A 15,712-nucleotide genomic window follows, 5' to 3' on the forward strand; every position below is an offset into this window, starting at 1 on the left:
CTGTCAAAGTTATTATTGTGTACTCTGACTGGCAGCAGCATTTCCCATCACCTGCTGCCTGATAAGGAGCCCCATGGTGCAGAGTGTTGCAGTCAAAGCTCTGCTGACGACCTGAATTCGATCCCAAAGGAAGTCAGTTTCAGGTAGCTGGCTCAAGCTTGACTCAGCCCTCCATCCTTCCAGGGATGGTAAAATGAGTATTCAGTATTCAGTGTAGATGACTGGGGAAGGCAATGGCAAACCACCTCATAAACTTAGTCTGCTAGTAAATGTTGTGATGTGATGTTACCCCATGGTCAGTAATGACCCTGTACTTAGTTTTACCTACTACCTGATACTACTTACCTACTACCACCAGTGGCATTGGCGTAGGAGGTTAAGAGCTCATATATCTAATCTGGAGGAACCGGGTTTGATTCTCCGCTCTGCCGCCTGAGCTGTGGAGGCTTATCTGGGGAATTCAGATTAGCCTGTGCACTCCCACACACGCCAGCTGGGTGGCCTTGGGCTAGTCACAGCTTCTCGGAGTTCTCTCAGCCCCACCTACCGCACAGGGTGTTTGTTGTGAGGGGGGAAGGGCAAGGAGATTGTAAGCCCCTTTGAGTCTCCTACAGGAGAGAAAGGGGGGGATATAAATCCAAACTCTTCTACTCTTCTCTACCTGATACTATCGGAGAGATCGAGAATTGAACCAGGGACCTTCTGTTTACCAATCAGACAATCTACCATTGATACATGGTCCAACCCCACAAAATGAAACTGCCTTTCTCTGGCTGGCAGTGGTTTTTTAGGGTCTCACATCTTTCATATCAGCTACTACCTGAGATCCTTTCAACTGGATGTGATAGACTGAACCTGGGAGCTTCTGCTTGCCAATCAAATACTCTACCACTGAGCCAAACCTTTCCCCTTAGGAATTCTCATGTGATCACATATTTTCATATTTATTTACTTCATTTATCCCACATTTAGCTCCACAATGGGGAATTAAAGTGGCTTACATTGTTCTCCATTTTGCCCTCACAACAACCCTGTAAGGTAAGTTAGGTTGAAAGCGTGTGACTGGCCCAAAGTTACTCAGCGAGTTCCCATGGCAGAGACCTGGATTTTTCAGAGCCTAGTCCAACACCCTAACCCAGGGGGACACATGAGGTCAAATGTCCCCAAGCTGTGGCCATTTAGTCACATGGGGGGCAGAAAATAGCCCCCCGTGCTCCTCCTCCTCCCCCCCGGGTCCATACACTGACTTCAAGTGGTACAAGAACAAGTTGTTTGGTCATGGTGGGGGAGGGAGACCACCAATACGGACTAAATTTTCCCTAGATATGCTTCTGCTCTAACCACTACTCCACACTGGCTCTCTACAGTCAGTATTGTGTTCTCTGCCTCATATTGGTTGTCAGGTCCTGTACACCTGATCTTTTTCACTGGAGATGACTTGGATTGAGCTTCAGACCTTCCTCAGGAAAAGCAGAGGATCTTTCAATGTCCCCCAGCCTCTCTTTGCAAACCAATGTAACGAGAAAAGGAGGTCATGGACATCTTTTGACAGCAGGACGAGTCCAGCTTTGCCATTGAAATCACCGTCTCAGATATCAGCAGTTCAATTTCTAGATTAAATGGGCAGTCTTAACTCTACCATCTCCCTTCGAACAGACTGCCTGAGCCTTAAAAATGTTCCATGAACATTCATGCACATTTATTTCAAATATTTATTATTAGCCACTATCTCCACAGATCCCTTGGCATCTCCAGCTGAAAGGATCCCAGGTTGGCAAGTCTGGGAAGAACATTGGAGAGCTTTTCCCAGTCACCAACATTGAGCAGTCTGAGTCAGGATAAGTCTGGTAGAAGAAGAAGAGTTTGGATTTATACCCCACCTTTCTCTTCTGTAAGGAGTCTGAAAGTGTCTTAAAAACTTCCTTTTCTCTCCTTCCCTTCCTCTCCCCATAACAGGCACCTTGTGAGGTAGGTGGGGCTGAGAGAGTTCTGAGAGAACTTTGACTAATTCAAGGTTACCCAGTAGGAATGTAGGAGTGCGGAAACAATTCTGGTTCACCAGATCAGCCTCAGCCACTCGGGTGGAGGAGTGGGGAATCAAACCCGGTTCTCCAGATTAGAATCCACCTGCTCTTAACCACTGCACCATGTAGCTTCATGCACCACAGGGCTGACATAATGCTGATCACTGGAGACCCTGGCTTTCCATCACAGAGACCCAACCTCTCATCCGTCTCCACTTTTCCCTTCTATTTAACAATTAAAATACAATACAAAGCAATCCAACCAATACAAATCCAATCCAACTAAGCAATACAACAAATCGAGCAATATAGTACAAAATCAAACTCATGTTGAAGCAATGCCTACTAAATCAGCGTCATTCTGACTCACAAGTCACCTCACAAGTTACAAGTCAAGTGGACTAACTCGTTCACTGTCTTTCCCTCTCCCTGTTACAGAGAGGCTATTCAGCAAGGCACGAGGTGAAACAGTTCCACTTCACATCATGGCCTGAACACGGGGTGCCTTACCATGCCACTGGACTCCTGGCATTCATTCGCAGAGTGAAGGCTTCCACGCCTCCTGATGCAGGACCCATTGTTATCCACTGCAGGTAAGTGCTGGACTGAACAAAGGTGATTTTTGGTGTGGACAGCATCCACTACAGCTGTGGCCCACAGGGTGAACATCTGGATCTTCCTTATAGTATTCCTATCTAGTATAATAACCTACTACTGTAGCCCTACTACATGTACCTCTCTTATAATAGCTCTCTATATTAAAATAACCTACTATGATAAGGCTATTACGTGAAGCTCTTTTATTGGAGACCTCCCTGGCCCAGGTTAGCCTGATCACATCGAATCTTGGAAGCTGAGCCAAGTCGGTAAGTATTTGGATGGGAGACCATCAAAGAATTACAGGATCACTATGCAGAGGCAGGCAATGGCAAACCGCTTCTGTTAGGCCCCTTCCGCACATTCAAAATAATGCGTTTTCAAACCACTTTCACAACTGTTTGCAAGTGGATTTTGCCATTCCACACAGCTTCAAAGAGCACTGAAAGCAGTTTGAAAGTGCATTATTCTCCATGTGCGGAATGAGCCTTAGTCTCTTGTCTTGAAACCCTGGGGGGTTGCCATGAGTTAGCTGTGACTTGAGAGCACTTTACACACACACACATACGTGCACACACACACAGAGGCTCATTCCGCACATGCAGAATAATGCACTTTCAAACTGCTTTCAGTACTCTTTGAAGCTGTGCAGAATAGCAAAATCCACTTGCAAACAGTTGTGAAAGTGGTTTGAAAACGCATTATTTTGCGTGTGCGGAAGGGGCCATAGTGATGGGAAAAAAGTGCTGTCAAATTCAGCTGACACTACAACCCAGTATGGATTTCAAGGCAACAAACTAACAGAGGTGGTTGCCCATTGCCTGCCTCTTCATAGTGACCTTGGACTTCCCTGGTGGTCTCTCACCCAGGTACTAACCGAAGCAGTCCCTGCTTAGCTTCCCAGATCTGATGAGATTTTGCTAGCCTGGGCATCTAGGTTAGGGTATATAGTTTAGTAATGTACTCTTATAACCCTACTTTTACAGCAGAACTACTGCTATAGTTCTGCTATAGTTCCCAAGTTACACTGAACACCTATACCGTGTACACTTGATTTTTTTTTAGACCTGAGTTGAATAATTCTTGGGTTGTGTTCAATGCATGAACAGTTGAATGTATGATTTAAAGCCCACACTTACGTAGGCACTGGTCCCTGGTTTCATTTCTAAAACAAATAGCTGTTGGCGTTTTCTTCCAAACAGATGTATGCATGTACGGACAGGGCGCATGCGCATTTATGGTAATATGATGACAGGGCTTCTGAGTCAAACCATTTGTTTGTCAGGGTCAATATTGTCTAATCTGACTGGCAGCTGCTTTCCAAGGTTTTGGGTCAAGATCTTTCCAGTTACCTACCATCTGATCCTTTTAACTTGAGGTGCCAGGGATTGACCCTGGGGCCTTCTGCATGCAGAGCTCTTCCAGGGAGCTCAGTCTCTGCTCTGATGGGTTTTAGGGAGTATCCCAAATCTCGCCACTGAAAGGGATTGAGGTACACTTACTGGAAAGCTTTAGGAGGTGGCCATAGAGATGCTGGAGTTGCTACTGAGCACAAGCTGTTAGAATTTGGAGCCAGCCAGTGATATTGTGACAAGCTCTCACTTTGGGGTCTGTGAAGCAATCTGAAGCTCCGTTTTTGCATGAAGCTGTAGCCATGGGTGCCCAGCACCTCCACCAACCCCTCTGGTGCCCATTGGGAATGGCAACACATCCACATTCAGTGACCCACCACGCAAACCCTCTTTACCCCTGGCTGTTTCACCTCCTCTGAAAGAAGTCCACAGACAATTCTATATAATATCCTAATCTAGCATAGCACCTGTACATTAGGAATTCTGGACAGCGCTCCCGGTGACATTGTGGGACAACAAAGATGAAGAATGAGAATCCTGACTTTGAAATGAAAGTTGATGGGGACCTGTTACTGGAGGAAATGATATCTATCAGAAGATAGATTATCAAGGACTTAATGTGGAGGGGCAGTTCATAAATAGTTCTTTTAAATGCTGACTCAAAAATGAAAAAAAAAAACGAAAAGAAAGAAGAACCACCAAATTAGGATCTCAGCTTCAGCTTCAACTGCCAAAACTCACACTCATAAAAAAGTGATATCTCTATTCAAGGTGACTTCTTGTCATTATTGAATTCTAAGACAGCACCATGCAATACTGTGATTAAGCTTAATCGTGGGTCTCAGTCTTGTTTATCAGATTTGGAGAATTTCCTTTTTAAAAGAAGCTTTCTTGCTGCTTAGCAATGGGTGATATCAGACTTAAATGGGTGACATCAGAACTTTGTGTTTAACCTTCAGGTCACATCAAACGGTGGTATGATCTTTAACATATTTTTTATTGATAAATAGCAGTTGAAGAAGGCATTTAAAACAAAAACAAAATCTTGTTTGACCAACACCAGTTCTGCTCATCAAAGCAGGATTCTGTTCACTGTTATTAGCTTTGTAAAGCAGGGGAGGGGGATTCCCTTTAAAAACATATATTTTGCCCCCATTTACCTCTGAACCTGTTCAACCTCCAGACCTATTTTGAGGTCAGTCGTAATCCTGTGATAGCACAAGGATAGATTCTCTGGTCCCCTATTGAGAGTAACATCACACTTGATACCTGACAGTTTTTTTGCCGCCGTGCTCCCTAACTGGCTACCTCTGTCTCACTTGCCATCATGCATGTTAAAATGGCCCGTTCTGATTTGTCCCACTGGCTGCTGGGTAAAATGCTGGGACACTAGGAATCCTAACATTATTCATTATTCTAACATTCTTGCACCTGCCCCTCTTCGTTAATTTTTTTTTGCCTTCTCCACCCACTTCGCAGTCTGTCTGCCAGTGACGGCAGAGCAGCAGTGCTGAATATCTCTGTTCTTCACACATCCAGACATGCTTTTCCAGCCTGCATTATGATTCTTCGCATGCTAGATAAATAAGGAAGAGCTGATGAATGAAAAGCCAGGGGATTTCCCTCCCCCATTTTTTGTCAATGGCTTCATCAGTATTCATTCATCAGGGACAACAAGTGTGATTAGTTTCCCCAGCCTGTAATCATTGATAATCACAGCAAGTGATTCATCAGTCCCAGAAATTAGTATATTTGAGTGTTTAAAGCTTCAATGGAAAGGCGGGGAGATGTCGTTCCACTCTTGCTGTGTTAGGGATTTTGCTCTGTCTTTGACGGGCGGATCTTCTGATGGGGAGGGAAACCTGGAATCAGTCCCATATTGAGGCAAGCTTTTTACAAGAGAAAGGGGAGGTGAATTAGTTAAACCTGGAGGTGATGTTAGAGACAGATGTGTTACTGTCTGAGAGAGTGAAGCCTGGTTTTGTCTAGAGTGAATCTTTGCAAGGACTGTGTGGGTGATGGATCCCCTATGCTTTGGAAACTATGGGCCAAAGAGGATTAAAGTTGATCAAAGATATGCTCCCTGGTCTAAGTCAGCGTGGTGTAGTGGTGAAGAGCAGGTGCACTCTAATCTGGAGAACCGGGTTTGACTCCCTGCTCTGCCACTTGAGCTGAGGAGGCTTATCTGGTGAACCAGGTTAGCTTGTGCATTCCAACACATGCCAGCTGGGTGACCTTGGGCTAGTCACAGTTCTTCAGAGCTCTCTCAGCCCCACCCATGTAACAGGGTTTTTGGGGGGGACGGGAAAGGAGATTGTAAGCCCCTTTGAGTCTCCTTACAGGAGAGAAATGTGGGGATATAAATCCAAACTCCTCCTCCTCCTCCTCCTCCTCCTCCTCCTCCTCCTCCTCCTCCCCCCCCCCCTCCCCTTCTTCTTCTTTCTTCTTCTTCTTCTTCTTCTTCTTCTTCTTCTTCTTCTTCTTCTTCTTCTTCTTCTTCTTCTTCTTCTTCTTCTTCTTCTTCTTCTTCTTCTTCTTCTTCTTCTTCTTCTTCTTCTTCTTTTTTCATGGCAGCTTGAATTGAAGAGATTGGGGGTTGGAAGTGGTCATGGCCTGGAGAAATGCCAGGGTCTGCAAGGCAGCCCGCTGTTAACGGCAGAGGATCAGAGGTCTGGGACGGCAACAGTGATGTGGTGGGACTGCAGAGTGACTAGCTTTTTTTTCCCTTTGCAACTCCCAACTGTCTGCAGTGCCGGCACTGGGAGGACCGGCTGTTACATTGTCCTGGATGTGATGCTGGACATGGCGGAGTGTGAGGGGGTTGTGGACATTTACAACTGTGTGAAGACGCTGTGCTCGCGGAGAATCAACATGATCCAGACGGAGGTAGGGCGGGACTGGGATGGGATTGAGAACTGATGTGTTGTGGGTCCTGTGCAGGGGAAGGAGAAGGATCCTCTTTGCAAGACATCTGGCAGAAACCCATGAAGTGGCCTTATGTCAAGTCAGACACATGAACACACATAAATCTGCCTTATACTGAATCACACCCTTGGTCAACGTGGTCAGTATTGTCTGCTGAGACTGGCAGACGCTCCCCAGGACATCAGGTAAAGGTCTTTCGCATCACTTCCTATCTGATCCTTTTCACTGGAGATGCCAGGGTTTGAACCAGGAACCTTCTGCAAACCAAGCAGATGGTCTACACTCTTGCCTGCGCTGACTGGCAGCTGCTTTTGAAAACCAGAGGGTCTTCCACTGAGCTGCTGTCTCTTCCCTACGCATGAAGCTGCCTTACACAAGCCACTGGTCCATCAGGGATGGTATTGTCTCTTTAGACTGGCAGCAGCTCTCCGGGATCCTAGGTAGAGCTCCTTCACATCACCTATTACCTAATCCTTCCAACTGGAGATGGCGAGGATTGGACCTTGGACATTCTGCCCAGTCTATATTTTCTGCCCCCCCCTGGCCCCCCTGCAGCGCCCCCCCCCCCCCATGGCTTTCCCCCTTCTCACACTTACCTTAGTTTCTTTCCTTTTCCTAGAACCTTTTCATGCTGAAAAAAGGCCTATTCACAGTTCAGGCTTAAAAACGGCCTGATGGGAACTATACTTCCCAGGAGACCTTCTGAGCCCCAAGGTTTCCTGGGAACTGTAGTTCCTCAGGCTATTTTTAGCCTGTACTGTGAACAGGCCTTTTTGTCAGCCTGAAAAAGTTCTAGGAAAAGGAAAGGAACTAAGATAAGTGTGGGAAGGGGGTTGGGGTGGCCGCAAGGGGGTGCTGCAGGGGAGGCGGGGGGAAGGGGGAGGGCCTGGGGGCGATTTTCCAGGCCCCCAGGCATGCGCCCAGTGCACGGCGCACCCCCAGTCCCCTTGTAGCTTCCCACTAGGTTTCTGGCAGAGGTTCTCCACATGACCTACTGCCAGTTATTTGAACCAGAGACCTTCTGCATGCAGTGCATATTCTCTGCTGCTCAGCCATGGGTTCTCCCAAACCGGTTAGCCACTGTGAAACAGATTGTGGGACGAGATGAACCAACAGGGCTGTTCTTATGCTTTTTGTCTAGAATTGATTAATGCTTATCTTCCAGCATCTTTAGCCAGCTGACTTTGCATGGGATCCGTGATGAGTTTCCTGACTGCATTTAATTGGCTTTTGTGGCTCTCTTTTGTAGTGCTTATGATTATTGCTAACCTGTATGGCAGAGGAAGATAAGCAGCTGAATGCCAGTGCTGAGTAGGGGTCAGTGTCCACCTGGGCCTCTGGATGGAGCTGCTTTACATGGGTGCAGAGGTTCCCTGGCCCGTCCAGATTTCAGGAGTGAGACAGGAATTTATGTTGACAGACAACTCCTGCATCTATGGCTGGCATGACATGGTGAGATGTGTTTCTCTCAATGGCACAGAGAATACACCTCACTGTGACATGCCTCTGAAGATGTGTTTCTCTGAAGATGTGTTTCTCTGAGATGTGTTTCTCTCAATGGCACAGAGAATACACCTCACTGTGACATGCCAGCTACAGATGTGGGTGAAATGTTAGGAGCAAAAACTACCAGGCCACAACCACACATCCCAGAAAGCCCACAACAGCCAATCTCCCCTGGTTCTTTGGCAATGGTGTGTCCAGTTGTCAGTGGGATAAATAAAATCTGGTTAATAGAAGCAAAAAAAAAAAGTCTCCCCCCTCCCCAGTCCTCCTTAGAATCACACCCCCTAGTTATTTTTAGGCTAACCCTTTGTTTTTCTTCATTCCAGGAGCAGTATGTCTTTATCCATGACGCCATCTTGGAAGCCTGCCTCTGTGGGGAGACCAGCATTCCTGTTAGTGAGTTCAAGCCTACGTACAAAGAGATGGTGAGGATAGACCCACAGAGCAACTCATCACAGCTGCGAGAAGAGTTCCAGGTGAGCACACGGAAGCAAAGGAGGGCATGATATCGAGGACACCGTTTCCAGGAGTAGGGGTGGGGGAGACAGAAATTGGCACAAAAATGCATTCACTCGGTTTTCACAGGATGGGTGAAAAAATTCAAAACTGTCCATGCAGGCAGAGAGAGAGGGTTCTGTGCTCTTGCACAGAGGGGCTTCTGATTGGCCATTCTGGCAGGGGCTGATGGGAATTGTAGCCCATGAACATCTGGAGTGTCATAGGTTCGCCACCACGGGACTAGGTAGATCAATTAAAATAGCATTATTTTAGCAATAGCTCCCAGTGGTGCTTGATTTTATCTCTCTCACCCCTCTTTCCCAGTGTATTTCTTAATTACCACTTGGGCAGTGTATGACTCCACCTCATGTGACTTTTGTGCTTGGCTTCCCCTCTTGCAGCAGCCATTTTTGGGTTGCATCCACTGGCCTGTGCCAGAATTTTAAAGAAAAAGAGAAGAGTTTGGGTTTATACTCCACCTTTCTCTACTGAAAGAAGTCTCAAGGCTGCTTACAGACTCATTTCCCTTCCTCTCCCCACAATAGACATCTTGTGAGGCAGGTGGGGCTGAGAGAATCCTGAGAGAACTATGTCTAACCTGAGGTCACCCAGAAGGCTTCATGTGTGAAAGGCTCAAAATGCCCAGAGATGCTCAAAGGCTCACAAAAGGTGGGGACCCATGTTTAGCTCTTCTTCCCAAGAGCTCAGAGCAGCATACATGGTTCTCCTGCCCTTATATTCTCCTCACAATCACCTTGCCTAATAAGTTAGGCTAAGAGATCTAGCAGCCAAAGATCTACCAGCCTTCATGCCTAGAATGGGGAAGTGGGATTTGAACCAAGGTCTCCCAGATCTTAGTCTACCACACTAATCACTATACCACACGAACAGCCACTGTATCTCCCTTTACCAATAGACTATTAATTGTTCTGGCTCTAAAAGCCACAGTCCCATACATATCTACCAGGGAATGAGCTCTATTGAACAGAGTGGGATTTACTCACAAAGACCTCATAGGATTGGGCAGAAAGTCGCTTCTGTCTGTGAGATCGCATGATGCTACCTAACCTGGTTTTCTTGTGTCCAGCAGACTCTGAATTCTGTAACACCCCACCTGGACGTGGAGGAGTGCAGCATCGCTCTTCTGCCACGCAATCGGGAAAAGAATCGCAGCATGGACGTCCTGCCTCCAGACCGGTGCCTCCCCTTCCTCATCTCCATGGATGGAGACAGCAACAACTACATCAACGCTGCCTTAACTGATGTAAGTCATCTTCCAGAACGTTAGGTCTGGCTCACACGAGTGGGGGAATGAGGGGGTATTAAGATGGCAGAGGAGTAGAATGAACCGTACCATTTTGGATTGCAGGGGAGAGATTATTTTTCTTCAGCAGTGGCGTAGGAGGTTAAGAGCTCATGTATCTAATCTGGAGGAACCGGGTTTGATTCCCAGCTCTGCCGCCTGAGCTGTGGAGGCTTATCTGGGGAATTCAGATTAGCCTGTACACTCCCACATATGCCAGCTGGGTGACCTTGGGCTAGTCACAGCTTCTCGGAGCTCTCTCAGCCCCACCTACCTCACAGGGTGTTTGTTGTGAGCGGGGAAGGGCAAGGAGATTGTAAGCCCCTTTGAGTCTCCTGCAGGAGAGAAAGGGGGGATATAAATCCAAACTCCTCCTCCTCCTCCTCCTCCTCCTCCTTCTCCTCCTCCTCCTCCTCTTCTTCTTCTTCTTCTTCTTCTTCTTCTTCTTCTTCTTCTTCTTCTTCTTCTTCTTCTTCTTCTTCTTCTTCTTCAAGCTTCTCCTACACCAGCACCCATATTTACACATATAAATGTTATTTTATTTACATATAGTTGTTGTCTTATTTACATTGTAAGCAACTTGCATTGATCAGGGTAGCCCAATCTCGTCATATCTCAGAAGCTGAGCAGGGTCAGTTAGTACTTGGATGGAAGACCACCAAGGAAATCCAGAGGCACACAGAGGCAGGCAATGGCAACCCCCCGCCCCCCCGCTGTTGGCAAGAATAGAAAATGGCCTGAATAGATCAAAGTCTCACTGAAGTCCATCAGTCTTACATCTGCACCACACTGACTTTCTTGGTCTAAATCTCAGGTCCATTGATTATGCACACTTTAATTGGACAGCATCTCATTGCATAGCAATACGATACGAGCCTCCCTTAGATACTTCATAGTGCCATCCTATCGTCCTTCTGTCTTGCTCTCCAACATACGTGTGCATCAATGCAATGTGAGGTTTGATATACATGGAGCATTTTATGGTTGCTTACCTAGGGAATGCAGCATCTTCTCTGGCTCATGAACCACAATTCCCAAGCAGCGATGCGAGAATACATTCACACAAAATGCTTGCGCTCCACATCTGAACACTCCATAAGCCGGAAGATTTCATTATAAAGTGTTTTAAGATGCTTCCTGTCCTTTGTGACCAAACTACAATCCAAATAGGCAGTTAACTGTCGAATTTTGAATGTTATTTTTATGCATTAGAGTGTCAGTTTCAAACAATTTGCCCTATTTGTCTTGTCCCTCCATCAAAAGAAAAATAATAATAAAAAAAATCCTCTTCCTCTCTAACTCCGTCATTGCATTTTCTTCCTTGTTTGCTAGGGAGGACAAGTCAGAGATGTAAATTCAGCAACTGCTTCTTGAAGGATTCATTTTCTCTCCCCTCCCTTTCCCCATTTTGCTTTCTGAGCTGGCAGATATAAAATCCATTATGCATCGAAGTTCCTAGTGAGTGCACAAGCTAAAATGACACACCATGTTATTGTAAATATATCTAACAAAAGAGCAGGGAGGAGGAGAAGTCAGCAGCAGCTAAGGTGAACGCAGCCACCGTTTTCCTTTCTCAAGAGCATATTATGCCAAAAATCTAAAGATCAGTGGGGGAGCTGAGCAGAGAGAGCCAAAAATGAACATTCACCTGCCTTTCAACAGCCCTTGGCTGATTTGGCTCTATCACATGGCATAAAACTTCTTCCAAGAGACTGCAAGAGTCCTCCTTCTGGGGCCAGAGGAAACTCAATATTCTTTCCTGCCTCTTTTGAGGCCTGTGTTTATATGTCCTTGATTGGGGAGTGGTGTCTATGAGGACATGTAGACATAAGACGGGGACTAAACTGGCTATTTGCAACTTGAGCTGCTCCATGCTGAGTCAGGCTGTCTGTCCATTTAGCTCAGTGTTGTGTACTGTGATGGGCAGTTTCCTATTTTCCTAATAACTTCTGCCTGGATTGATGGATAGGTCTGTCAATCACTACTAGCCGGGAATAAAAGGAACCTCCCTATTCAGAGGCCATGAACCTCTAAAACCCAGTACTAGGAAGCAATATTAGGCCTTGGTTTCTATGCCCTGTTTTGTTGGCCTTCCACAGCAACTCTTTCTGTTGTGATGTGAAACATGATGTTGAACTAGATAGATTGCTAGTGTGATCTTTTCTTATGTTGTTAACTTTGATTATGCTTTGATTATGTGTCCCTGCATTGCAGGGGGTTGGACTTGATGGTTCTTGTGGCCTTTGCCGGCTCTATGATTCTATGATTCTAACTGAGGCCTTTTAACTGGAGATACTGAGGTTGGAACTTGGGTACTTCTGCATGCTAAGTACATGCTCTGCTGCTGAACAGTGCCTCATCTTCCACTTGAATAAACACAGGGAGATGCCTTCTACCAATTCAGACCATCAGATCAAATTGTTCAGTACCTTGAGTGGAAATGGCTGACCTGGCACGAGAATGGTCTTTCCCAACACCTTTACCTGGAGATACCAGGGACTGATTGAATCTTCTTGGATTCTTTTAAGAGGATGGATATTCCTGATCCTGCTTCTTCTCATCTCAAAAGCTTAGCAGAGCCACCACTACAAATCTGTCAAATAAAGTTTTATCCAGTCCTATCTCCAAAATGCTCAGAGCAACTTGTATGGTCCTCCACTCCCCATTTTAACTTAACAACACTGTGAAGTAGGTTAGGTTGTGAGGTGGTGGCTGGACCAAGGTTATCTAGTGAGCTTCATAGCTTAGTGGAGATCTGAACCCAGGTCTCCGAGATCCTAGTTTTGTACTTAATACTGGTATTCACTTTTTGGGAAGGCATTTAAAAGAGGGAACCAGTATGGTCTAGTGCAGTGGTGGCGAACCTTTGGCACTCCAGATGTTATGGACTACAATTCCCATCAGCCCCTGCCAGCAGGGTCTAGTGTTTAAGGACCGTGGACTGTAATCTGGAGAACTGGATTTGATTCCATGCTCCTCCCAATGAACCCTGCTGGGTGACCTTGGACTAGTCACAGTTGTCTCTCAGCTCACACAGAGGCAGTCAGTGGCAAACCACCTCTGAATGTCTGTTGCTTTGAAAACTCCTCAGGATCGCCATAAGTCAGCTGTGTCTTCATGGCACACACAAACACACAATTAAGAGGAGCGGATTGTCTGTTCCTAGAGGCATGTTTGATATGTTTTGATCATTCCTTCTTTAGCTTTGGAATAGCACAATTTCCAGGGAAAAGATGCAAGCTGACTGAAGCTTCCCAGTTCTGGCACTGTGCTGTCCTACCTTGAGGAGAACGTCGCTGTTCCGGATTTCAGTTCACATCTCCACGTCTCCATATACAATGGGGCTCATTTACTGAAGCCGCATTTGTGCTCAATCCATTTGTCCAGACAATGCGACTGACCAGAGTATGTTATGCAAATAAGCGCAAGCTACAATGCTGGTTTTCAGGTTAAAAGAGAGAACAAAAGCGGAGGGGATAAAATAATCAATGACCTGCTTCAATTAACCAGAGAGAGGTCATTTTGCTAGAAGAGATAATTCCAGAAAGTATGAGTATGATTTAAAGCTTCAAAGGGAACTGAATTGTCAAGGGTAAAGGGTTTCCTACGGAAGTTCGTTAGATGTCATCAGTACGTGGAAAGACTTGATTGATGTCTGGATGGGATGTGCTTCTTCATTGTCCGAGAGACACTTTCCAGAGAGCCAACTAACAAATTTAGTCTGGCATGAGCTTTTCTGAGCCCATTTTGTCAGACTTGGCCTTAGTGTTTACTTTTTACCACTATTTTGATCCTATCTTTCAGCTGTTTAGGTCTTCAAGGATACTTACAGATACACTGCAACAAAGTAGTTTTTCACCCAAGCAGTGGTGGGCTTTGATATATAGAAGTTCTTCTTCAGACTAAGAAATGGCCTGCCTTGTGTTATGACTGCAAAGTGGGAGCTGTATTCATCTGTCACAGTGGTTGCAGTATGTTATTAGTGTCTAAGGTGCCAGTGGACTTCTGTTTGATTTTGCCTCGTGCTACACCTGTTGATGCCTAGGTTAGCCTAATCTCATCAGACTTCAGAAGCTAAGCAGGATCGGCCTTGGGTAATAGTTGGATGGGAGACAACCAAAAAGGTCCAGGGTTGTTACACAGAGGCAGCCAGTGGCCAACGGCCTCTGTTGGTCTCTTGCCTTGAAAATGCTATGAGGTTGCCCATAAGTCACCTGCTTAGTGACACTTTCCAGCAGGTCTGTCGAATGTGCTAGAAGGCTATCCCAAGGGATTCTGGCATGCCCTTCAGTGAGGTCAGATGGAGCTTCCTCAGCAGTGGTGGGTCACAAGGCAAACTTTTGCCGGGCATGCCAGCACATAGAGCAAAGCAAATAGCAACCTGAGGGTGCGTGCCCAGGCACAGTGGTTGCAAAAGTCATTGCAACCCATCTGGTTTCTTGTCCATGTAACTGGAGCTTCTTCTTGGACCTTTGGTACACTCATGGGACCATGTATACTGTAGACCAGGAGTTCCTACTGATGGCTTGGATCCTGCATGAACGAAAGAAGGGATGGTTTTCTGTCTATCCCCCCTTTTGTAGGAGATCTCTGATCCCCCCCCCCCCCCACAAGCTATTTCCCAAGGAACAGCATGTCAGGTTGTATTTTGGGGTGCCGTGGGAGGTGGGAATCAACTAAAGTCAGTCATCCTTGCCCTGAGGAATCCCCCTGCAGAAATTCTAGGTGGGATCCAAGGTACAAAGTTTAAGGTCTGCAGACTTAGGGTTTTCATTCATGTATGTGGAGGCTTTCTATATGTTTTGTGTGCATGTAGGAACTTGGCCTGCTGTAGGAAGAGCAAGCAAAAAATGTACAGGGCCTGCTGCCCACCTGTGACCATTTGACCTGTTGTTGTCAAAGTTGTCAGGACAATATTAAACGGTCACGTGAGGAACAAAGTTCTCCTCTAGTTACACAGTAGGGGAGAGAGGCAGCAGAAAGAGTACTGGAAGAAAAACAGACAGTCCTACGGGTTAGTTAAGAGAGCCCTGATGGCTCGCTCCAGTAATTGATTTTAACACACCAGTTAGTCAATTAATGCTTTCCGCTCTGCCGTGCAGTGCAAGGCCCCGTAATTTCTCAGTTTATTTCCTCACAACTCTCTGCCCCTCCTTCTCTCTAGAGCAGGTTACTAATACTAACTTCTGTAATTCCATTTTTATACGCACAACATATTGAGGCATGAAAAGAAAACAGCCTTGTTGTCTCCATTAAGGAACAGTCCAGGGAACGCTCTGCAATTCTTTCCTCGCTTTTGTTCCACTCGGCTGCCTGTTTAATTTTTTTTTTTAAAAAACACCACACAATATCTTTTAAGGAAACAATAACGTGCCCACATATTTCCTTCACAGGATTTGCCCTTCTCCCATTTGAAGAGGCTGACCCAAATCAGCTGGGTGAAAATCCAAATTAGAGCCAGTGGGGAGAAGCAAACGGTGGTGGACAGGATCTCAAAAGGGACCCAA

General features: G+C 46.0%; 1 protein-coding gene across 8 annotated transcripts in view; it reads left to right on the forward strand.

Moving 5' to 3' along the window:
• The window catches only part of PTPRU (protein tyrosine phosphatase receptor type U), a 488,373-nt gene that overhangs the window by 431,577 nt on the left and 41,084 nt on the right, over positions 1 to 15,712 (forward strand). For 4 of the 8 annotated variants that reach the window (XM_048499773.1, XM_048499775.1, XM_048499777.1 and 1 more), the window contains 4 exons: positions 2,463 to 2,617; positions 6,724 to 6,859; positions 8,731 to 8,880; positions 9,990 to 10,166. In XM_048499773.1, coding sequence (XP_048355730.1) covers positions 2,463 to 2,617; positions 6,724 to 6,859; positions 8,731 to 8,880; positions 9,990 to 10,166 — 618 coding nt within the window. The remainder of the gene's footprint in view (positions 1 to 2,462; positions 2,618 to 6,723; positions 6,860 to 8,730; positions 8,881 to 9,989; positions 10,167 to 15,712) is intronic. The other 4 variants (XM_048499774.1, XM_048499776.1, XM_048499778.1 and 1 more) reach the window with 1 other exon arrangement.

Source organism: Sphaerodactylus townsendi, linkage group LG06, assembly GCF_021028975.2.
Source record: "Sphaerodactylus townsendi isolate TG3544 linkage group LG06, MPM_Stown_v2.3, whole genome shotgun sequence".
NCBI classification, from domain to species: domain Eukaryota; kingdom Metazoa; phylum Chordata; class Lepidosauria; order Squamata; family Sphaerodactylidae; genus Sphaerodactylus; species Sphaerodactylus townsendi.